General features: G+C 40.6%; 1 protein-coding gene across 1 annotated transcript in view; it reads left to right on the forward strand.

Moving 5' to 3' along the window:
- Nucleotides 1-13,892, forward strand: part of gpr4 (G protein-coupled receptor 4) — a 58,182-nt gene extending 44,290 nt beyond the window's left edge. The window contains exons 2-4 of the mRNA XM_028573453.1: nucleotides 5,397-6,180; nucleotides 8,441-8,705; nucleotides 10,145-13,892. Coding sequence (XP_028429254.1) covers nucleotides 6,052-6,180; nucleotides 8,441-8,705; nucleotides 10,145-10,866 — 1,116 coding nt within the window. The 5' untranslated portion in view covers nucleotides 5,397-6,051 and the 3' untranslated portion in view covers nucleotides 10,867-13,892. The remainder of the gene's footprint in view (nucleotides 1-5,396; nucleotides 6,181-8,440; nucleotides 8,706-10,144) is intronic.
- The last annotated feature ends 10,548 nt before the right edge of the window (nucleotides 13,893-24,440 follow it).

Below are 24,440 nucleotides of genomic sequence, written 5' to 3' on the forward strand. Positions count from 1 at the left end.
CTTAAAAAGGTCCCGGGGTTTGTTTTCTTGCCAATAGAAATTTAACACAACACATTTTAAATCAACTAAACAAACAACCACAAAAACCTCTATACAGTTATTTTAACACTGTATAAAGTAAAAAACAATTGTGCATACATACCAATTTGACTTATAAGTGAGAATTACTAATGGATCGGATTACCACTGAAATTAATTTAAAACACCGGAACATGTTATGTAAAATGAGGAACCTGTCCTGTTTCACTTGCTGTTTCAGTAGATTTTGAAGACTGCAGACTTTTAATATTTTTCACAATGTGCCTCTCCTTTACTGGCAATAAAAAAGATCAATTTGTGAAGTCTGGATGACATCTCTCAAGTTACAGAACCTAACCATAGTCAATACTTTACTTACTCACTAAGGGTCACAATTTTGAATAAAAAAATTGAATCGTCGATGCTGCCACGCTCCCATATGCATGTAAAAGACGTAGAAAAACACACGTGTAGCCTGCTCGAGGTAGCCCATTTCCTGATTGATTCCACATTAATACACACACAGTAGCAGACAAAGATTTGGGGATTTTAATATCAATATCAGATCACAAAAAAAAAGATTTATTTTATTTGGAGAATCGATTATTTTAACCCAGCATAGTTAACTGGATCAAGACCATTAGAGCCAAAAGTCTGAACAATGGGGGGAGTGTAGCAGGGAAGCGAAGGGAAGAAAAATACATAGTAGGTGAAGGACGGAGATGTGTGTGTGTGTGTGTGTGTGTGTGGTATGTTAATGTGTGTAAATGTGTGTATGTATATACTGTATATGAGTGTGTGCTGACAACCAGCTTGACGTCGGCATGGCTGCCTTGACCTAATCTCCTCTGGCAGCAGATCAGACGCTGCTGTGTTGCACCGGACGGTACAGAACAGGTTGATATAGGCCTCCATTGTACACACACATACACACACTCATGCACTTCCTTAATTCCTAATCACTAATAAACCTCTTGAACCTCTTTCCAGCTGTGAACTGTGGCCTCAAACCTTCAGTAACAGTACGTTGCTGCACAAGTGTACTTTTGCACGTTTTTCCCAGAGAAATACAGAACGTTTTGGCAAATAAGCTCATTAAAACACAGATTGCACAGGGAGAGTTGTGAAAAGAAATGATGCAAGAAAGAAAAAAAGCTGCGTGAAAAACAGCAGAATTGGCCCACAGTCTTGGGCCAGAAATGGGTTAATCAAAGTGAAAACAACACGGACCAGGAGTCACTCACAACTGTAGACCATCTGGCTTTATTTCATGCAGAAGGTCTCCTCAGTTAAAGAGTACAAAGCAGCGTGTCTGAACCATAGACTGCTAATATATACAGTCTATGGTCTGAACAGTCGCCACACTCTGCAGGTGTGTATAACTATGGCTGGCTACCAAATTCAATACTTTTCAGGCACCGACCAGCTTTCCTTCTTAGTATTGAGTATCGAAAAATGCCTCCTCATTCAAAAGCGAATTTCTATACCTAAGGAGTAAATCTCATCAGCATCAGTAAGCCAGTAAACATGGGTCATGCTTCTAGCAAGATCTAGTAATGTTTGTGATTAGCTGTCAAACGTTACATGTTGTAGAGACACATGGATTTAATGAATTTGGTATTGAAAAAAGGTATCGTTCAGGAACCGGTATCCAAGTCTGGGTATTGGTATCAGTACCGGTACTGGAAAGGTTTTAACGATACCCACCACTATGTGTAACATAACAGTCCTCTGTGACTGTGAGCGTCATGACTCTGTTCAACTGTGTCAGAAACAGGCTGAATGTTTGATGAGCCTGTCAGCTGCTGCTTACTGACCTCTCAGGAAGTCAAACGCATATTCTCACTCACATCTACAGACACACATGAACACGAACCACAACACCAACAGAGAGAGTTGGGTGTGTGTTGCCATCACATGCAAACGCTGTGTGATAAACATCTGTAACTGACAGAACAAACCCCATTTTTAGTGACAGGTGGACAAGGATAACACAAGTGATTTTTTGCTACGCTAGGAAAAAAACCTATATCCCTCTGTGTTTGTCATATTGCTTAGGTAAATGAGGACTGACAGCGAGCCCTTTAGCAATTCACGCATGAACTGGGGTAGACGCTCCATAATGATGCACCATCTTCAAATACGTTAGCCGGTAAGGAACATACAGGACATACTGCTCCGCCTTTCACGTTTTTGCTGTCACATGATAAACTCACAGGTGCTGCTAATGCTGCTAATGGGTATCATAGCTTCCCGGCCCCAGCGACTTTGAAGAAGGAAACATGGAGGACCACACGTATTCAAAATCCAAATTTCAGGAACAAGAGTCTTCTTCTTCGCCCAGAAAAAGAAAAAGGATATTGAAAAGAGCAAGAGACCGGCTTTTTGAAGCGTGAAGGCTACCGTAGCTGTAATACGTACTTTGAACTGCGTGGTGCGAGAGAGTTGATATAGATATGATATGATCTCAACACTAGATGGGAGAAATTCTTACATTGGACCTTTAAGTGATAAGGTTACTTGGCAGTGGTTTTGTCACTGGCATGTGTATCTAAAAAGGAAGTGAGGTCACTCTGTGGTGCTCGGTGGTGACAGATGCGATCTCAGTGTGTGTGCTGTGACTGCAGGGTGAGAACTTCACACTTTGACTCGTGTTCTAAATTCTCAGAAAGTTACTTTGGTTCAAAACATAGAATTGGAGTTAAAAAGTGTCTTATTACATTTACTCAAGTACTGTACTTAAGTACAATTTAAAAAAGATACTGGTATTTTATTTCTATATTTATTTTATCAACTCAAGTTAATTAAACTACTTGCAACAGGAATGCTAGAGGGAGCATTTCTGTTATGGAATTAGAATCACAATCACGAAAAACCTCCAATAATGGTCCTTAAAACCTTTAGAGAAAGAATGAAGTTTCCCTAAAATGGTAAAAACAAAGACTAGCTAGCGTTCCACTGTGAGACAGCTGAGGAACATGGGATGTGGAACAGTACAAACAAACCTTTCTAGGGAATTTGAAGGAAAATCAAGACACTTTACCTCAAGCTTGTTATGCGCTGACAGTGAAACCATCGACACAACTGGAACATGTGGAATGCTTACAAAGCAAACCAGTTTTTGTGAAAATTGTAGGTTGATGGTACTTCCAATGTTAGACCTTTTTGGTAAAAACAATTAACCAAATAAACCTCTTAACAGTCAAATACCTCTGTTCTGTGGTGCTGATGGGTGAGATAACAGATTACCGCAGAGTTAGGAGCCAGTTGTGGTTCAGCTTATCAACATGGGTGTTTCCCCAAACAAAACTTATTTGACAAGGCCACTTTAGAAATGACCTAACTTAATGTGTGCGGTTACTGCCATTTGTTTATTTGCCTATTATGCACGTGGTCAGCTCTGTCCAAAGTAACTGTTCCACACCAGCGACTGTCACATTATCACAACCTGAAGCTGTTTCCTTCACAGATCTTTAAACTGTTTTGATGTGTGGTGACAGACATCTCTGAAGGCTCTTGCTGGGACTTTTAGCCAGGAAGTGAACACTGACTCAGTGTGCCTGCCATTTTCTTTGGAAAAGGGCTACCTTGCTTCATAGTGTGTTCACATGCAGTTTAAAAAAACGATTAACGAACGGTTAAGGCAATACCCTAACTTCTCAAACGCCATGTAAACACCTTACCCCGGTTAAAATCAGAGTTCTAATAACCCGGTAAACAGAGGGAGAGAACTCCTTTAGTAACCAGGGTATCCCTCCATGTATAAACCTTAACCGGGCTATGATCGGTTTAAGCTGCCCTCCCCACTCCCCCTTCTGAACCTGACATACTCCGTCAGCACGCGTGTCGTTGCTATGACACCATACAACAAAACAGCGTTACCCTAATCAGTGGGCCATCGGCAGCAAAGGGCCTGCGGTCCATCTATTTAACTTGATGGTTTAGCCAATCATTACTATTGTAATCTGATATCTACTGATCTAAGAGGAATGAAAAGAAGCTGAAACATACATAAACTCTGAAGGAAGGCACTTCCCAGTGCTTACAACATGTTACGGTAAAGTGATTGAAAGCATATGTGGACTCGTATCAGCCGTTATGCAAAAATATTGAAGCAGCCCAAGATGTATAAACAGAAGTTGACCTCGGATTGTAAAGTGAGAAGTCGAGAAGTGAAACAGGAACTGAGCTGCCATCCTGCTCTGTCTCTCTCTCTCTCTCTCTACCTACCTACTGTACATGCATATTCATGTTTATATGAATACTTTCATAATGCTTATCATATGCCCTGGACTCTGTTGGCACTCTAAGCAAGGTATTTTAGAGCCTGTACGGCGGGTCAGCATTTTCTGTGTTATCATACCAGATGTTAGAAAGTCACTGGACAAATGTCACCCAGGTAAACTGTTGCTGCATCACTGTACCTGTTACATAAAGTCTTCCCCTCTGTGCCTCTTTCTTACATTTCTACTGTATCTCAGTCCATCGGCGCAAAATAATCCAATATATCCGAGAGAAAAGGGTCTGACTGTATGTGTTGAGGGTGTGTTCATTCCAGGCAGTTTGGAGTGGTTTGTTTTCACCGCGAGAGGGATTCCACTCACTTCAAATAACCAAACGCTTAACTGCAGGTCTGAGTCTTGTGACAAGAAATCCTAGTGCGTTTAAAGTGTATGTAAACTAAATGTAGAGCACAGCAAATAAATACAGGAAATGTAACACAAAGTTTAATGGTTGGGGTGTAAGGAGAGCTTGGCATCTGACAAGGCAAGCAGGCAAAATGAAGGACAAACTGCAGTCTTGACAGATTTTCTGTTTATATCTCCATTCCTGAATGGTATAAGCACTGGAGGATGTAAATTGCTGCACAAAGAGCATCGTGTTCAGTTAACTTTATTACTTAAGTTACTGTTGTTCAGCCACACATTGTCCAAATCCAAAGAACTTTTAATTAAAATTCCAGTTTCCAAAGATACTCAAAACTGTCAGCGTGTAGAAAATGATGTACAAGACATCTACAATACTGTAGTTCCATTTGTTTGTATGGTCTTGGGTTTGAATAATTCAGCTTTGATAAGGAGCTGAGACCAGCTCATACAGATATATGATGCTGTCAGACAAGACACAATAGTTAAACTTGCATTTATACATTAAATAGCTAGGAATGGCCTGTTATCTCAGTCCTATTTATCTTATTCATGTCACTTTTTTTTAGTTCTATTATTTTAGGTAGATCATGTCATATGCAATAAATACATTTAGTCTTTGTTTTGTTTTGTAGTACGTTTAATTATAAAGCAACATCATTTAACAGTCTGTCTTTCTCTCTCTTTCTTTCTCTGTGTCTGTCTGTCTGTCTCTCTTTCTTTCTCTTGCAGATGATGTTCTGCAGTCCACAGTAAACGGATGGCCTCTTGGCTCCATAGTGGTGAAGCTCTGTAAAGCCATTCTTGTGTTTTAGCGCAAGCATCCCTGAGGAGTTTTGTGTGTCATCGGGACCTTGAGACACACCCACACACACACACACACACACACACACACATTGATGTTCAGCCTCTCCTTTTTAGAGTAAAACCTGGCAGACCTCTAATCTCTAAAAGATTGATGAGGCTCTGTACAGGCGCAGGAGGCCTGGCATAGCGTCGATAAGGCAGATTTTATTTCGCTACATTTTATCCCTCGCTCCTTCCGTTCTTCTCTTTTCCTCCATGTTGAGGGACACAGGGGCTGGCTATGAAGCGTGAATGAGGATTACAACATGGCAAGGCCCCTGGGCGAGAAGGATAGTGATTTTAGAAAACATGAAGCATGAAATGCCCCGGACATGACAGTTCTCTTGTCTTCTGTTGCTCACGTCAGACAGCCGTGTGGTAGCCGAGCAGAACACCAGAGTCAGCATGTCACTGTCAAACTGCTGGAGCTGGAATATAGTGAAACTACAGAGGGACACTCAGAGCTGAGAGGAGCTGAACACACACACATCCCACACCTGCACACACTCACAAACACACTCGGAGCATTTCACACGTGACAATGTGCAACATCACCTTCTGTGATGTGGACAGTAAGGTGGACCAGTTCTTCCAGCCCACGCTCTACATCATAGTCATCGTTCTGGGGCTGCCCACCAACTGCATGGCCTTGTGGGCAGCCTACATGCAGGTGAGGAGGACACACACTCACACACACACACACACACACACACACACACACACACACACACACACACGCAGCTAATATAGTGGCATCTACTGTATCTACTAAAGCGAGACGTATCTGTATGTATGCGTGTGTGTGTCTGTCTTTGGGGGGAACCTGCACGTCACACGCAGACCCCACACACAGAACGCTTAATAGCAGGGGGGACTCCAATACAGTTTTTCCTGCTTCCAACGTTACATCCAACATTACATGATTGCTGGATATTACTGCCAACACTAAGTATCAAACAAAAGCCAGAAACTCTATCGTATTAAGTTGCTGTGAGCTGTAGCCTACATTCACCACTTCTAACCAGAGGCACAACATGACGTAATCTCGGAGATTATTCCTTCACGGCGCTGTGCAATGCAAGAAAAATCTCAGAGTTGAACTGGGCAGAAACAGCACTTTTCATCAGACTCAACCCGGGTCGGGCTATTTATTAAATAAAACTTACAACACTAATAACATTACCGTTGCCAAAATGCCCCCGCGAATCAAATCCCCTACTTCCCCGTTGACCGTCAAGCCACTAAACCTGTATGGAAATTAACACTTCTGCTGAAGTGTTAAATTCGTTAACGATCATACGACACGAGACAACACCGCCCCTCTCTCTCTCTCTCTCTCTCTCTCTCTCTCTAGTAGCCTAGACTGTAAGTAAGCAGAAGGCTATACAGTGGAGTTGCATATTAAGTGGTCTGGGGTCCTTCTGTAAGTAATTCTACAAGCATCAATGCCACAGGCCAAGCAATCGGCCCGTTCCAAACAGGCACATTTTCAACGGGCACTGTACTAGTTTTAGATAAATAACAAGTAATGTAATGAGTTCTAGCTCAGATGATTTTGTACTTTTTTATACACTACTTTATAACCTAAATATTAATTATTAAAATCAGTCCCTGCTTTCATGTGTGAAGCAAGGGCAACACTTAGTAGTAGTAGTAGTAGCAGCTTTAATGTGTGGGCTGGCTGCTCATTAAACAATGTTTGATTTTCTGTAAATGACAGAAGAAGGGAAGTCATGTAATGAGTTTTGTAACTAATTACTGTTACTATAAAGTAATAGGTAACATAAATTTCACTGTGTAATGACAGCCTTTCCATGTAACATGTCTGACATGGTTAGCTACATACAGTCAACAGAGCACTGGTGATATTTTCTCATACAGCATAAAACATTTCCAGTGTTTCCCACAGACTGTCAGTTTACTTTGGCAGCAGCAGACATAATTGTTATTGACTTTTCATTCGAGAAAGTTCACCAACTCATAAAAGTGAGTGACATTTCAACATATTTTTTTGCTTCCATCTCAGCATCAAGGCCACTTCTCCAACTTCTAAACACCCACTTTCTACATTCAGTTTGAGCCCTGGCCCAAGCACAGCACAACTTGAAGCACAGGTGCACTGTGTCATAGGTGCATTGTGGTTATTATAGTTCCTACACACCCTTCATTGCTCGGCAGCATTAACTGCATTGCTGAGAGCTACCAGCTTTGTAAATCACAACACCTGAACTGAATCCAAAACCTGAGCCATACTTGGCGTGCCGTTTATTTACCAGGGCAGTTTAAACATGCTGCTTAAATAATAACATTGTAATATGAATACTGCATGGGAAACAGAACTGTCTCCTAGTAGCTGGATGTGAATCCAAGTGCTGACAAAAAAACGCTGAAAAACTTAATGGAAGCTATGAAATGGACAAGTTTAACTGCTGCTGGCGAAATATCTGTCCATCTCTCTCTCATTTACAAGCCCAAGTGGTGGTTGTACGCTCATGAGTGGCAGTATATTACTAAGTGCACTTCTTTGTTTTTAAAGGCATTGGATATATTCATCTGTATGAGACACTATACAACAATAGTACATTCAGACATAATCAGTCATTTAAAGACTTTGCATTTCTTCCATGTTTTGACATTCACAAGGCTAAATGATTTACAGCTCATGGAAATACACACATCATTTTCTGTCACGTTTTAAAAATGTGCAAAAAAAGCAGACACAGACACTGCATGAGTCCTCATCTTTTCCTGACGGTTTAACTTAACTAAAAGCACAGAAGTTGAACAAAACACTCTAAACCCTCTCTATTGTTGCACATTGTTGCTATTTTCATCCATTTGTCTTCTTCACCCAACTCTTACTCCTGCCTCCCTATCCTTTCCTCCCTTCATCTTTCCCCTCCTTCCCTTCATCACATTCGTCCCTCCAGGTACGGCAACGCAATGAGCTTGGCATCTACCTGATCAACCTGTCAGTGGCTGACCTCCTGTACATCATTACTCTTCCTCTGTGGATCGACTACTTTCTGCAGCACGATGACTGGATCCACGGTCAGGAGAGCTGCAAGCTATTTGGCTTCATCTTCTACACCAACATCTACGTCAGTATCGCCTTCCTCTGCTGTATATCACTGGACAGGTACCTGGCCGTGGCATATCCACTGCGCTTCGGCAAGGTTCGACGAATCAAAACAGGTATGTTGGGTTAAGGATTGGCTTTTCCTTTTTACGTAATAAAACAAATGCTAAAACTAATCAAAATGAATTATGCTTTAGTTAAGCTTGGTTAAAGAGATGTAATTACGTCATTAGCACTTCTGGTGGATGAATCTAAAATGAAACATTTATTGGAAGGAAAAGCTCCAGTAAAATGAGTCAGTGCTTTCAAATCTGACAAATGGGGTACTGCATCTCATCCTGTTTTTGCAGGATAAAGAAGCATTTGATGATTATTTCCTCAAATTGTGCTGCTGCTGAGCCCGCTGAGTGGATGTGTGTTTTCAAATCTGCCATTCCCTGACATAGCAGGAAATTAAGTTTGTGTAGAGATAAGATCATTTCCATGTCAAAAGAAATTTCTATAAATAACTAATTAAAAGGATGTCTGCTGAAGTCATTACTTTTAATAATATGTAATGATACGTACCTTAAGCCCATTTCAAAAAACAGCTTTTCTAGAAAAACAATTATGAAATTGGGACTTTTTTTTTTTTACCCCAATTGGAAAAATAATTTGAATGGAAACTCTTTATATGGGTCACAATGAGGCTCTCAAATACCATTTCATAAAGTATTGTATCCTGTAGATAAAAATTGTCTTTAAAACAGATGGTATTCAGCCTACTGTTTGGTGAAATGAAGTATTACTTAGATACACTGGCCCAATCCCAAAGTGAGCCCTGAGGACTAAGGACTAAAGACTCACAGACTTAATTGATCTCAGGTGCTAAGTGAGTGAGTGTGTGAGGCCACATGGGCTCAAATAGGTATAAATGGGATTGGGACAGCACTTCACACGAGATCACATGTTACCTTGGTGACGTTTAATAAAAAAGATGTTGCTGACACTTGCCGGTTTGGGAATTTTCATTTTAAGTTTGTGGCTTTGCACACGGCCAAGGCACAGGAGACGGCTGCGTGATTCCACATTATTTCAAGCTCTTGTTTTACAAGCTGGAAAACAGGTTGGTCTGTTCCGTGGCCGCGTGTCGTGCTGTTGTTTACCTTTGTAATTTCCTGATTTCCATACGGTCTCCGCGGTAAACGTCACAACGCTTTGAACTGTGGGTAATTCCCTTTGGTGAAGTCTGCATCGATGCAGACTCACGGAAAGGGCTCGGTAAGTGTGTACTCAAACCCTCACGCCCTTTGAAATTCGACATTGGGACAACCCTAAGCCCTTACGAATTTCGCGAGAATGCGCACCAAAGTCTGTGAGTCTGTGAGTCCGGACTTTGGGATTGGGCAACTGTGTCACTCAATCAATTGAAAGTTGAGGACTCTTTTAGCTGCGTTTATGTGTCTCATTTCAGAGCAACCAGTTTTCTTTCAATACAATAATCACACAGAAGTTGCTGCAAAGTTGAACATTTCTCACTCCTCTTCTTTCCTCTCCTCTGCTGAACATCCTGCAGCTATCCTGGTCAGCATCATGGTGTGGACAATTGAGATTGTAGCCAACTCTGCTCCTCTCTTCCACGATGAGCTCTTCCAGGATCGATTCAACCACACTTTCTGCTTTGAGAAGTATCCCATGCAGGACTGGGTGGCAGGGATGAACCTCTACAGGACATTTCTGGGCTTTCTCGCTCCATGGACAGCCATGCTTGTCGCCTACCGTGGGATCCTGGTAGCAGTGCGCTGCAACGTCTCAACAGAGCGTCAGGAAAAGGCCAAAATTCAGCGTCTGGCGTTGAGTCTAATCCTGATCGTTTTGCTCTGCTTTGGACCGTACCACATCCTCCTGCTGGTGCGGAGTGTCATGTTTCTAAAGAAGCCATGTGACTGCAGCTCAGAGGAGAGCTTGTTTGCAGCGTACCATGTATCATTGGCGCTGACCAGCCTCAACTGCGTTGCCGACCCCATTTTGTACTGTTTTGTCAACGAGGGGGCGAGGCACGACGTTGGCCGAGCTCTCTCAGCTTTACTTTCTGCAGCTTGCAAACGGCGCTCCTCTTCCTCACCGTCAAACGCCGACATGCTCAATGCTGGTTCAGTGACTTTCGACACGCCGCTGGCAGCCAAGAAGCAGCCTTGTGTGTACGCTGATGGAGACAAGACAAACAGCTACAAGACAGAACTGGTGGCTCTGAAGGAGGAGTGTCTACAGATGACCATCCTCAGTGTTAGGAAGTGACTTCAATATACAGTACTGTAGGAAGTCCAAACTGCTCCGCACAGTGGATGGAGGAAGCTCTTAACACTGACAGGGTCTGATGTCTTCTGGCCTGACAGGCTGGAATCACATGCATTTATGAGGCTGTAGAATTTTTAGGTGAAAGCTTCCACTAAATGGCGCATTTACTAGCCAGATTCATGAAAGACATATTGCCTCTATCCACGTAAGCAGCCCCTGAGATTGAAATGCTTACACACCAGAAAACAAAATAGTTGGGTGACTGAACATTTGAGAGTCTATTTTTGCTATGTTAAAGATCCTTACCATTAGTGGGACAATGAGGGTGGCACTGAGGACAAGTCATGTTGAAAATCAAAAGGGTTTATCCTTAGTTCGGCGACCACTGACAGCTTATCAGGCTCAGTCCTTTGTTGCTGATTTGTTACAACGTCCATTACTTCAAGCTGTAGTTTGTCAGACCTCTGCACAGCTGCACTGCATGCTAATGTTAACATGCTATATTATCATCAATCAGGATTCAGCAATAAGCTTCAGAGGTATTCTCATGAAGCGTTCGACCGGAAGAAATGTTGACCTGCAGCTGGCGCTGTATGAAATGTCAGGGGATCACAAAAGTCCTCAGGATTCAGCCACGGTGGACCACCAATGTCTGTACCAAATTTAATTCCAATCCATCCAGTAGATTTTGAGATATTTCAGTCTGGACCAAAACAGATCAACAGACCAGCTGACATCCCTGCAGCCATCTCACTGGTGCAGCTAACAAGGATCTAATCAATCACCCACTGTGCCAGGAGTCATTGACAATGCCTCGGAAGACATTCTTGAATATTTAAGTGGAATAATTTAAACACACTACATTCTGCATGGCTGAATATTGTTAATGGTCTGAGAGGAGGCACCTTTGAATTCAGACTGCATGAATGCACCACTTTGGAATATGGAAGAAGAGCAGGAGGGTAATAAAAAAGATTGTAGGTTAATGGTCAATAAAGTTATTTGAATGCTTGTTGGAAATGTCTTAACTGTTTATTAGTTTTATTGAAGAAAATAATGAAGCCATATAAAGTACCTCAGCTCGTTAATTGTGATAGCAAGAAGGCTGAAAGTAGAAGTGTCATGCAAGCAATGTTTTTTCTCTTTCATTTTTACCACAGACAGGACGATAATTAAGAACTCCTAAACCAAAGCCTGCATTCAGCTCAGAAGAAAGTCAAATAAATCAGTTATACTTAAACTACATTATGTTCAGCCTGTTCTCATGAACCATACGTTCGAAAATCTATGAAAAAATTAAGCACTGTAATTTGTATGACTTCCATGTTTTTCTTTTTTGCTGTATAAGAACGCGGCTGGCGTTATAAGACTTTCAAGCCAGGAAGCGGAGTTCGCTTCCCAGGGAAAACAAAAGACTTTCACCCAGGAAATACGTGTTCCTTGGGAGTGTTTTAATTCAAACCACAATCGTTTTCCTAAACTTAACTAGTCGTTTCGGTACCTAAACTTAACTTTCATCGTCGCGTAACACTTACTTTTTGTTGCCTAAACTTAACCGCAATCTCTGCCAAAACGACCGGCAGCTCCCGGTGCTCTGTACCCGGCACACAGTCACCTATTCTCGGGTAACTGAACCACCAACTACCGCTGACCTGACGAAGAACTAGCTATGACCAGTAGCTCCCGGTGCTCTGTACCCGGCACACAGTCACCTATTCTCGGGTAACTGAACCACCAACTACCGCTGACCTGACGGAGAACTAGCTACGACCAGTAGCTCCCGGTGCTCTGTACCCGGCACGCAGTCACCTATTCTCGGTTAACTGAACCACCAACAATGATCGGCAGCTTGCAGTGCTCTGTACCCGGCACACAGTCACCTATTCGTATGTAACTGAACCACTAACTTCCGCTGACCTGACGGAGCCAGTGTCGCAGAGCTCTGTAGCGGATAAACACATCTACCAACTGCTGCTGATACGACAAGCTGTGACGGAGGTCTGTAGCCGCGTCACAAAGCTCTGTATCGGCCTAAACAATTCACAACTGTAGCCGATGTCACGTGACCAGCCGGCGGTCTCCTAGTTTTCGTATAATATCATACGTTTTAGTGTGCATAACTTTTCGTGCGATACTATACAAACATTCCTATTTCAGACAGATGCCTTTTAACGTGAACTGTCCCCAAATAATCCTAATAATATACAGAACACTGTTTCATTTTTGAGTCATTTTTCTCATCACACAAAATGTTTCTCAGATCTTCGTTTTCCCTAAAGGAAAGATTTATACATTCGTTCTTGATTCAAGTGACATGCCAGGCTGCTAAAAGCTTGTCATATTAGGGAAACAAATTAAGAGACATTTTCTCTGTAATGTCAAAAGTCTGATAAGAAAATTAAGTAATACTTTACTGGATATTCATTTAAAAAAAAACATCTCCAGTGGTCAGCAGAACTGTGGCAGCAGCCATTGAAGGTCTGTGGCAGCATTCCAAACAGCAGTGTACCACTCATTCTTTTTTATGATTTATTTAAAAATCAACATTTAAATAAAAGGTACAATAAGCATGTCCCTCCTTTTGTGCGTGAAGCTGATTGTTGTTAAGTAATACTGACAATTTGAGGTCCGCCAACACTGGATTAGCTGCCATATTTTTCCATAATATATTGACTACTTTCTGAAGTTCCTATATCCAGTGAGCACTGTAAGGGCCAGAAAAAAAGAAATCCTAAAAAAATGTTCATGTGCAGTGCATATTTACAACGATTTGACATTAAACTGATGTTCCTTTTCCTATAGTAGACAGCTTATTTTTACAGTAAATCCAACACAAAGTGCCCAAACATAGCATTTTAGAACAATTGCCAAAACTTAATGGCTGTCTCTACAACAGAGCGTTGAATACTGTACATAAAGAAAGTATAGGTGTCATTGAAGAGTCAGACTGGTGCTACCTTTACACGTGGCCGGCTATTTTCATAAACGGATATTTCAACCTCTCCGTTTTCAAAAATAACATTGTGCACAGCTGTCAGTTTTCAGAAAAGTGTTCGTTTACACGTACCCGTGTATATATGCCATCAAGAGCACGCCAAACCTGTAAGTGGCAGTGTAACGAGATGCTCAAGCCCACGTTAGCCAATCAGAATCCCAAAAATAGCAACAACAGCAACGAATCACTTCCTCTCTCTTCACTTCCTCGGCTGCCTAAACCTCCGTTTATCTCAGTTTACATGCAAACGTGCAAACAAAGTTCTCCAAAATCTCCTCTCTGGCTGGAGTTTTTAGAAAGAATCCTGTTAAGAGGCAAATTCTCCGTTTGCGTGTAAACGAAGGGCACAAACAAAGGGAAATCTCATAGTTTTTAAAAATAACCATGTACGTGTAAACAGGGCATGGCTCTCAGAGCAGACACATCTTCAACTTCTAAAATCAGGTTATAGCGGTCAGTTTGAATTTTACACTTTTTCTGTTTGCTCCTATGTCCAAATTCTCTCTTTTTCCCCATTTTTGCAAATCAGTGGTAATAACATTTCAACAAATTGTCTGTTTCCAGAGTGTCCTGCTCTGTGTTCAGATACATATCGATGGCATACTAACTTTCCTTGTGTGAAGTATTATGGCTACTCAGTAATTTCGTGGTGATAGACAGCCAGTGTCCATGGTTCAGTTCTAGGGGCCAACAGTTACATTTCGAGGGTGAGAAAAGTATTGGAAAGTGCCTAAGTGATCCCAGCAACACATTTCTATTTTTTTTTATATTGTCTTGGCATGAAGAAATTCGACTACCCAGCTCCTCAGTGTTGACTTCAAATGCTGCTGTGTACCATTGCTTTTGTTGTGCATCTGCATGTCAGTCTGAGAGAGGAGGTACCAGGCTTCAAAATGTGTATTTGTTCATCAACAATGTCAGTGAGAAATAAATTAAGCATACAAAACCTTGCATCCTTCTGTGTTTGTTTCTATGTTTGGCACGTACATGCTGAAAAAGCTGCATGGGGGTGCTATTTAAATGGATATTAATTAAAGGAGGTGGACTGTTTATCATCATATTCTGTCTTCCTTTTCTTTTTTTATCTATTGGATTTTATTTCCCCCCTCCCCTATCATTTCCTTTAGTTATAATTAGGCTACATTGTACTGTTGCTGAACTTGCTGAGATCTGGGAATGCTGTGAATCTGTAAAAATAAGTCCGATAGGATGGTCAGATGATCAAAGAAAGTTTAGCCAAACTTATTTAGAAGAGAAAACAAAGGCAAACTGTAAAGTTATTACCCAAACTGTGAATATCCATGCCAGTTATGGACTGACATCCTGGTCACACAGAGGGATTATTTATAAAACAAACTCTTTCCAAAACAGACAATTCAACAATCACACACAATTCATGCAGCGATTGGTTAGGGGTGTGGAGGTGTAAAAGGCAGGATTTGAGCTTCTCTTTTCAAGGGTAACTACCATTTTGTTCAACCTGTTTTCCTGTGTTTTTGCGTCTAAGTGACTGATGGGAACAACAATCTTTGACACTGATCCAGTATTAAGCGAGATTGCTGTATTTACCTTCACAAAAGTGCTTGTTTTGCCGCTGACGGGCTCAGATTAATATTCTAAGTGTCCGACAACATTAGGGAAAGGATTTCTAAGGAGGTCGGCCTTTTGTTAAAGAGTAAGATGCTTTTTTTAAACATAAAAACATCCGCGAAATTGCATTCGCTAAAGCCACCAGACATGTCATTTTAGCATCGTAAAATACACTTCATTCAAAGTCGACAGAAACAAAATAAAACTATAATATTTGAAATGTGCAATATAAAGGAAGAGTTCCTGATAGGGCTGCACTATATGAGGAAAATATCTAATTGTGATTATTTTGACTGATATTGCGATTGCGATATAATTCACGATATTGGAGGGAATGATCATTTTTGTATCATTATTTTCATTTCCATTGAAAAATATTAAAATTAAAAAAATTTTAAATGATAATAGTGTGATTTTTTCAGAGTCCAGAGTTCTTGGGGGCCGAGGGGAGAGGAGGGAAAGAGGGGGAGGGTGTTGAGCTTCCTGAGAGACACAGACTTCTAGGAGAGACTGCCTGAAAGTCTAACAGCACACCAACAGCCGGCATTTCAAGTGTGCACACTCGGAGCAGCTAAACTCTTTTGGGCTTTAGAAGGATTGGATGGCATCTAGTTCATTGGAAGCACATCGAGATCTTAAACATAACCAAACCCATATCAGTGAGGCGGAAGATCAGAAAACGCACTTGTGAATATGTGAATTGAATCAACTGGGGACTTTCTTACATGTTTTTGGGAGTGTCCACCAGTAAAGCAATTTTGGGAACAAATAAAAAGTCTATCAGAAATGTTGGGTTTAAAGATGAATTGCTCTCCAACATGTCTGCTGCTTTATGATGATTCAGGGCAGAACTTTAATTATCCTCAAAGATAGCTATCATCATGCACTGTTGCTGAAAAGATGTTGGCAGTTATTTGGCAACCACCACACGCTCTTTCCATTCAACAGTGAAATTACTCGTTAATGGAGATAGCTGTAGCTAGAATGAATGGGGCAGGCCATGTTATGCTTTTTTGTGCATGTTATAGGTTTACAAAGTGAAAAAGCCCAAAGTCCACCCCAAAGGGACTTACCATCTCCAACAGAAAACGCTAGTGTTAGGTATTGTTTGGGTTTTTTCGATACGTTGCTAAATCGATACTTTTAAAACGGTGCCGGTGCCTAAACGGTGCCTGAACCGGTACTTTTCAATAAAGTAAAAAAAAAAGAAGGAAAAAAAAGAAGGGTAGTAAACAACAGTCAGTGACTTGTTTATTGCTAAGGCCATGGTCAAAATTAAAGATTTAATAATAATGTAATAACTATAACAATAACTTATTTCACCAGTAAGTTGTTGTTGAACCCCAGATGGGAAAAGGGTATTTTACAATTACTGTGAATGCACCAAGAGGCTATCTGTTTTAAGTGAACACACCTTCTGTGTGGTTTAATTCCGACAACGGCAACTGCAAGTGAACGCACCGTCTGTGTTGTTTAATTCCGACCATAGATATAAACATATCTATGAATTCCGACAACGGCAGCTGCTGCGCTGCAGAGCAGACTGTTACAGTGGGGGAAATAAGTATTTGACCCCTTGCTGATTTTGCAGGTTTGCCCACTTACAAAGAATGCAAAAATCTACAATTTTAATCATATGTACATTCTAACAGTGAAAGACAGAATCCCAAAGAAAATTCCAGAAAATCACATCATATGAATTTATTAAAATTGATAACCATCTGATGAGGAAAAACAAGTATTTGACCCCCTGGACAAACAGCAAGTATTCTGGCTCCTACAAGCCAGTTAGTCTTTCTTTAAGACACAGCCCCAATACGAACCAATTATCTACATCAAATATACCTGCCTCACCTCGTTACCTGTATAAAAGACACCTGTGAACACCCAAACAACCAGCATCCAACATCACTACCATGGGCAAGACCAAAGAGCTTTCTACGGACATCAGGGACAAGATTGTTGATCTGCACAAGGCTGGGATGGGCTACAAGAGAATCGGAAAGCAACTTGAGAGAAAAAGATCAACTGTCGGTGCAGTTATCAGGAAATGGAAGAAGCACCACACCACCGCCAACCTCCCTCGGTCTTCCACACAAGATCTTGCCTCGTGGGGTGTCCCTGATCATGCGAACGGTGAGGAATCATCCCAAAACCACAAGGGGGAACTGATGAATCAACTGAAGGCAGCTGGGACCACAGTTACAAAAGAAACGGTTTACGCCGTCATGGATTGAAATCCTGCAGCGCACGCAAGGTCCCCCCCTGCTCAAGAAGAAACATGTACAGGCCCGCATGAAGTTCGCCATTCACCACCTGGACGACTCAGAAGAGGCCTGGAAGAAGGTGATGTGGTCAGATGAGACCAAAATAGAACTTTTGGCCTCAACTCAACTCGTCGTGTTTGGAGGGCAAAGAACACCGAGTACAACCCAAAGAACACCATCCCCACCGTCAAGCATGGTGGTGGCAACATCATGCTTTGGGGGTGTTTTTCAGCCAAGGGGACGGGACAACTCCATCGTATTGAGGGGAGGATGGACGGGGCCATGTATCGTGGAATTCTGGACCGACATCTCCTTCCCTCAGTGAGAGAGCTGAAGATGGGTCGAGGATGGGTGTTTCAGCACGACAACGACCCTAAGCACACCGCCAAAGCAACAAAAGAGTGGCTGAAGAAGAAGCACATCAAGGTTCTGGAGTGGCCTAGCCAGTCTCCAGACCTGAATCTGATTGAAAATCTTTGGAGGGAGCTTAAAATTCGAGAACCTGAATGATTTGGAGGCTGTCTGCAGGGAGGAGTGGGCCAACATCCCTGCCGAAATGTGCACAAACTTTGTCACCAACTATAAAAACCGTTTGACATCTGTGCTGGCCAATAATGGCTTTTCTACAAAATATTAACATGGTGTTTGTCCAGGGGGTCAAATACTTGTTTTTCCTCATCAGATGGTTATCAATTTTAATAAATTCATATGATGTGATTTTCTGTAATTTTCTTTGGGATTCTGTCTTTCACTGTTAGAATGTACATATGATTAAAATTGTAGATTTTTGCATTCTTTGTAAGTGGGCAAACCTGCAAAATCAGCAAGGGGTCAAATACTTATTTCCCCCACTGTACATCCCGCTGTTTAAGTCCTCCACAGTGAAATACAGTCACACTTTACACTTTTTAACGTTAGCTGTCAGCATTTTAACCGTGTTTAATCCAGCTGCTAGCTAAAGGTAGGCTAATGTTATCTGCTGTCAGGTGTAGTGTAAAGTCAGGCACCGAAATGAGGCACCGAAACTTTAATTCTTATTCGGTCTCGTTACTACCGTTTACGTCGGCACCGGTTCCCTAGTGGCACCGAGTTTCGGTAGCCAACCCTACAAAACACTGTTCACAAACTGCTCCAAACAGCTCTAATGTAGTCCAGCCTTTACTTCCGTGACGAATGTGTGTCACTTTGTAACACACGTTATAATGCTCGCCTAGCTGCTAGCATGGCACAACCTCATACTCTGCTTCTGACTGGCTAGCAGTGCTTACCTAGTTACTGCACATGTGCGACTCCCAACAAAGATGGAACAGAAGTGAGATGCCTCACTCTGTAGCTAAAACAGAGAGCTCAACACACAGGGTGAAAAGAGGAGCTGCAGCAATGTGCAGTACAACAAAAATATGGTGTTTTTTGAAAATTAAACCATGTAAACCTATTCTGATATAAACTCTAAATACAATTATGAACCTGGAAATGAGCATAATATGAGCACTTTAAGGCTAGGAAGGATGTACTCAATTCTTAAATATCTTTGTTATTTAGTTATTTTTTTGTACCTTATAAAGTACATCTGAAAATGTTTTGGCATAGGGAAATTTAGATAAAGACCCATGGGGGGAGGAGGTTTAGGAAGGGTAAGGGGGAAAAATGAAAAGAAAAAACAAAATGACATGCAACATTATGATTTTGTATATCTTATTTTATTTTTTGTTGCTGGTGCTTTTTCTTTTGTTTATTTTGCTCATTTTTGTTTGTTAGTTTTGTCCTTTTTAGGCTATATGCTATGTATATATTATATTTATATAGCATATGTACATATGTGTACAACAATTAGGCACAGTTCACTCTAAGGTATAGGTCTAATTTTCACTGTCACTTTTAAAGTTAACTGGGCTGTGCCCTCTGATCCTCCTATGATTAGAATTATTACAAAGAAAGGAGCTCATGCCTTTGAGAAGGGAATATGCTTCAGTAACTAATGATTAACTGTGCTGTATGTAATGTATTTTGTTCTTGGACTTGCAAATGAATTAATAAAATGTAAAAAAAAAAAAAGAAAAGATGAAAAAAAAACACTTACAGGACCAAGTACAAGTACTCTCCGTATTCTTTTGATCACTACCGACCAGCAAAGTGAGCAGGTCTGGGATGCTGCCAACACAAAGTCACCTTCTTCACTCTTCATCTAGTCCTGTTCCAGACTCCCAGAGCTGTACAGCTATTGACTGACATGAAGTAGGCCTACATACTGTACTGTGGGATATGTGCACGTGTGTCTGTGTGCATCTATCTATTTGCATGTATTTAAATGAGCACACTGTGTGTGCGCTTGTGTGTTTATCTTTGACTGTGTGTGTGTGTGTGTGTGTGTGTGTGTGTGTGTGTGTGTGTGTGTGTGTGTGCTTTCCATTGTTACCTCATCAGAAGGAACGTTATATGACCTATCCTCATGGGGATGGACACATTCACATTGTGTTATACAAAACAGTGTGTTTGCGTAGGTGTGTGTGAGAGAGAAAAAAAGGGAGAAAGAACAGAGCTAGAGAGAAATATTAGTATTTATAGAGAAGTGTATTTGTATAACATACAAGAATATGGTACATGTGTTTTTGTATATACAGCTGTGTTCCAGTGCATGTGTGTGAAGAAAAAGATGGGGAAAGGGAGTGTTCACACGTGCCAATATGTTCTGGAGGGGAGAGAAAGGACATAACTCGCTCTCTCTAAGGGAACATTGTCTCTCGCCCTCTATGCTTCACTGGTCACCTCTGCTTTATGTCTTTAAATAGCAGCTCACTTGAGGCAAAGCTGTCATTACCAACACCTCACCTCATTATAAGAGTGATTTATTATCAGGTAAGGATATGGAAACCCCCGCGGGACATAAAATATGGTTGTGCTATTATTTTCATGAGATATTCAGATTTATTTCCCAGCCTGAGTGCAGTTCAGCATCAAAGTTAAAACTGGAGCATATACAGTTTGGCTCTATAAAGCTAATTTTATCAGAGTTACAGATAGTGGAGGGACACAATTCCCTTCCCTAAGTCTTTTCTTACAGCTTATTCAATTTAAACAATTCAAATTAAATATAAAACTCAGGGATTTAATTATTCATTCAATTGTTGTTAGTTAAATACATATCAACATAGTTCCTGTAGTGTCTTTATTACACTTAAGTAATTAAATCAAAGTTGATACAGCCTTTTTTTGCTCTAACCAGCAGTTAGAGCAAAATATGTTTCTTTTTAATCAGCATTAACTGATTTTCTGATCACATGGGTGCAGCAGAAACCAGCATATAAATCAATAACAAAAATAATCTTTAGTTGCAGCCAGGTGCCATCCATGTGTGTCGTCACCCATTGGTTTGTGGAGATCTTCTATGAGATGTTGAGTTTGCCGTTACGGGCGCAGCCATCCTGGTTTCGGATGTGACGATTTTAGACCAGAGGGAGGAGTGAGGGAGGAGCCACGTTACGTTACACACTTTCACTGGCAATCACATCATAGCCACGCCCTAAAACACCCCTTGCTATATCGACGACTTTAAAATCAACGAGACCATAATTCAAAAAATTAACATCATTCTGTGTTGCAGAAGACTTTTGAGACCATAAACTCATTATGAAAATGTTTACTGAGGTAATAAATCAAGTGAGAAGTGGGTCACTTTCTCATAGACTTCTACAGAAACCGACCTCCTTTTGCAACCGCACGTGTCGCCCCCTGCTGGAATTCAGATAGAATGCAGGTTTAAGGCACTTCCTTTCTTCCTGTATTTGCAGCACTTCGCAAATGCATTGTCCATTAATATTTATTGTAGCCCTAAACATAGGCTTGTCCGATTATTCTTTATAGAAGCTTAATGAAATTTCACAAGACAATTAGAAACAGACCCTCTGAATTTGTTTTAGTCTACAGGTTACAGTTTAACCATCATTGCATTACTTAAAGGAATGTAAAGTACCTTGTTCCTCTGATCTCCTCTACGTTGGCTAGTTGCATGCCACTATGAAGGGTATTTGGCTGCACGCACAATGGCTGTCTTATATCTATGCTTTAGCTTTTTCTTCCCTTTCTCAGTTAGAAAAATAACTACAGAGCTTTTTTTGCATGAAAATTGCACCCAACCAACAAAAATAAAGAGAGAAGAAAAAGAATCTGCATGTTAAAAGGTACAAGTATAATAGCAACCTGTTTGGGTTTGCGATACAAGATTAAAAATATATAAGATACAGAAAGATGACGAGCCTACTAATTTAAGTACATTGCACAAAAATATCGTTAGACCGTACATGAATCATTCATTCCTACAAAATGAACACAATTTCAATCTTTTGCAAACTGTAGCAGCAGTGAGCTGTTTATGCCTCCTACAACTGTGACCAATGTGACCCAGAATCCATTTTTAAGATGCATGTTATAATCTAATTAGTAACTCATTCAGTTGTATTTCCATGCTGTCAGAGGAAGCAGGTCACCAGCCCCCGAACAGCCCAGACAAAAGTATGACACGGTAAAAATAGACTCACATTGCTTTTGGATGCAGACTGTGTATCGTGAGCTGTGCAGGAGTCTAGAACAAAAGCTCTAATTTCGGCTTGACAGGCATGTATGTTTTTAAATGTTATCACATGTTTGGAGAGGCGTTCAGGGTCCTTGTGGGCTGATCAAAGTCTTTTTAGCTGGAAGAGACCATGTGAAACATTGGTTCGTGTAAATGCACCATAGTTAGAATCACACTTTGATTCGTATAGACTGTTAATATACAGGTCTAAATAATGATCAATTATGGTGAGTCAAACCTAGTTAATGTTTGGAAAGTCTTCACCTTCCTAATATTTCTAATATTTGGAAGGTTATGGTCAGTGTTAAATAAAGTTCACACAGGTACCCTTTACAAGGTTTCTGCAGGTTTTACCAAATCAAATTTAAGACTTTTTTAAGACCTTGATAAATTAAATTTAAGACATATATCACGAGATAAAAGTACAACAAAATGCAGAGTCACAAAAGTACTTGCATAGTGCATAAATGTATTCAAATTGAATGAAAGCGACACAGAGTAATAATGATCTGTACAAATACAGCAAATTATATTTGGACGAGCGAAAGAAAGAACTACAACACCACAGAATAAAAAAAAAACATTTCAATGAGCATGAGAGGGAGCGTTACATGAATGTAGGAAAATTTAAGACCTGTTTCAAATTATTTAAGACCTAGAACACAATACTTTTGTGAATGTAAGACTTTTTTAGGCTTTTTAAGACCCCCGTGGAAATCATGCTTTGGAGCTGCCTGTACACATCAGACTCAATATATTCCACCATATGTATTCAAATAATTCACAACCTCATTATTCATATCCAGAACCACTGCTCATTTGAAATACAAATTCCTGGCGACTGAATCACACAGAGCCTTTAGATTTGGATTCATAATAAGTTAAAAGAGGTCAAAGAGAGAATTGCAAATGACTCTTCATAAATCATGTGCTCTGAGACATGGTTGTGTTCCTTAACTTTTATGGTCGAGGCATTTGCATGAATGTGGGAATCTACAGGCGAGTGCAGTAAATAAATTCACATTTGTATCTAAATTTGGCTGTGTGTTTATTTTGCATATATTAAGTTTATTTAATATTCAGCTTGTAAAACAGCTGTTACAATAATCCTCTTAACGCATTAATTTTAACTGAACAAGTCTCAGCTGTCGAACACAGTTTCTGTGGTTGTTGATGAGAGACTGGAGTAGCATAAATGAACCAACACAGAGAGCAGGAAACAACCAACAAGTGCAAGACTCCTAAACATTCCACTAACAGATGTAGATGAGCTGCTGGCTGCCTATTTCCTCAATTTGGGGAAGATTAAAGATGGTAAGGAATATAAACATAATTGTTTGGTTGTCAGACTTGCCATTTACCTCAGTAAGTGCTATTTTTTGTTGAGAAAAATAATGCTGTGCATGCTATGTTTGGGATCATTCGGAACTCAATATCCAAGATATACCAATACAGGGCGGCAGTAGCTCTGTCTGGAAGGACTTGGCCAATTCAAGTCCACCACGGACCAGTCTGTACGTAGTGTGGACTGGTAGACGGAAAGGTGCCAGTTCGCCTCCTGGCTGCTGCCCAGATGCACTTGAGCAAAGTACCGAAACCATAACTGCACTGAATGCTTACAATGCGACAGAACAGTAGAACAACAATGACAACAATGCATGTCTATAGGGAGGTAACGGTATGAAAATTCAACCTCATGGTTATAGTGACCAAAATGATCACGGTTTTCGGTATTATCGCGGTATTTTTAAAAAGTGTGTTCAATATGTTCAGAAAGCACTGATAAGCCTACACAAGCTGAAATAGTTTCAAAAAGTGTAACAGTGTTTATTATATTACAAAAATATAGGCAAAACCTTATCAAAAGTGCAACTTTTAACGTCAAAGGATGAAGGGTTCAGCATGTAAACAGCTTATTTGTCAGGAACATTTCCAGTAGTGCAGGTTTAAATTATACAAATCCACATATTTAACTTAAGACATGAAGGACAATATGTAATCAGAGAAACACCACTAATTATATACTTGCTTTCTTCATCATCAAAATCAACATGTAAAACTGTACACACAACTTCAGAAGACTCAGATGAAGCTGGGAAGGATTAAACACGTTTTCCACACTGTGGTAATCCACCGTGATAATAATGATATT

The sequence above is a fragment of the Perca flavescens genome, chromosome 3 (genome assembly GCF_004354835.1).
Source record: "Perca flavescens isolate YP-PL-M2 chromosome 3, PFLA_1.0, whole genome shotgun sequence".
NCBI classification, from domain to species: Eukaryota; Metazoa; Chordata; class Actinopteri; order Perciformes; family Percidae; genus Perca; species Perca flavescens.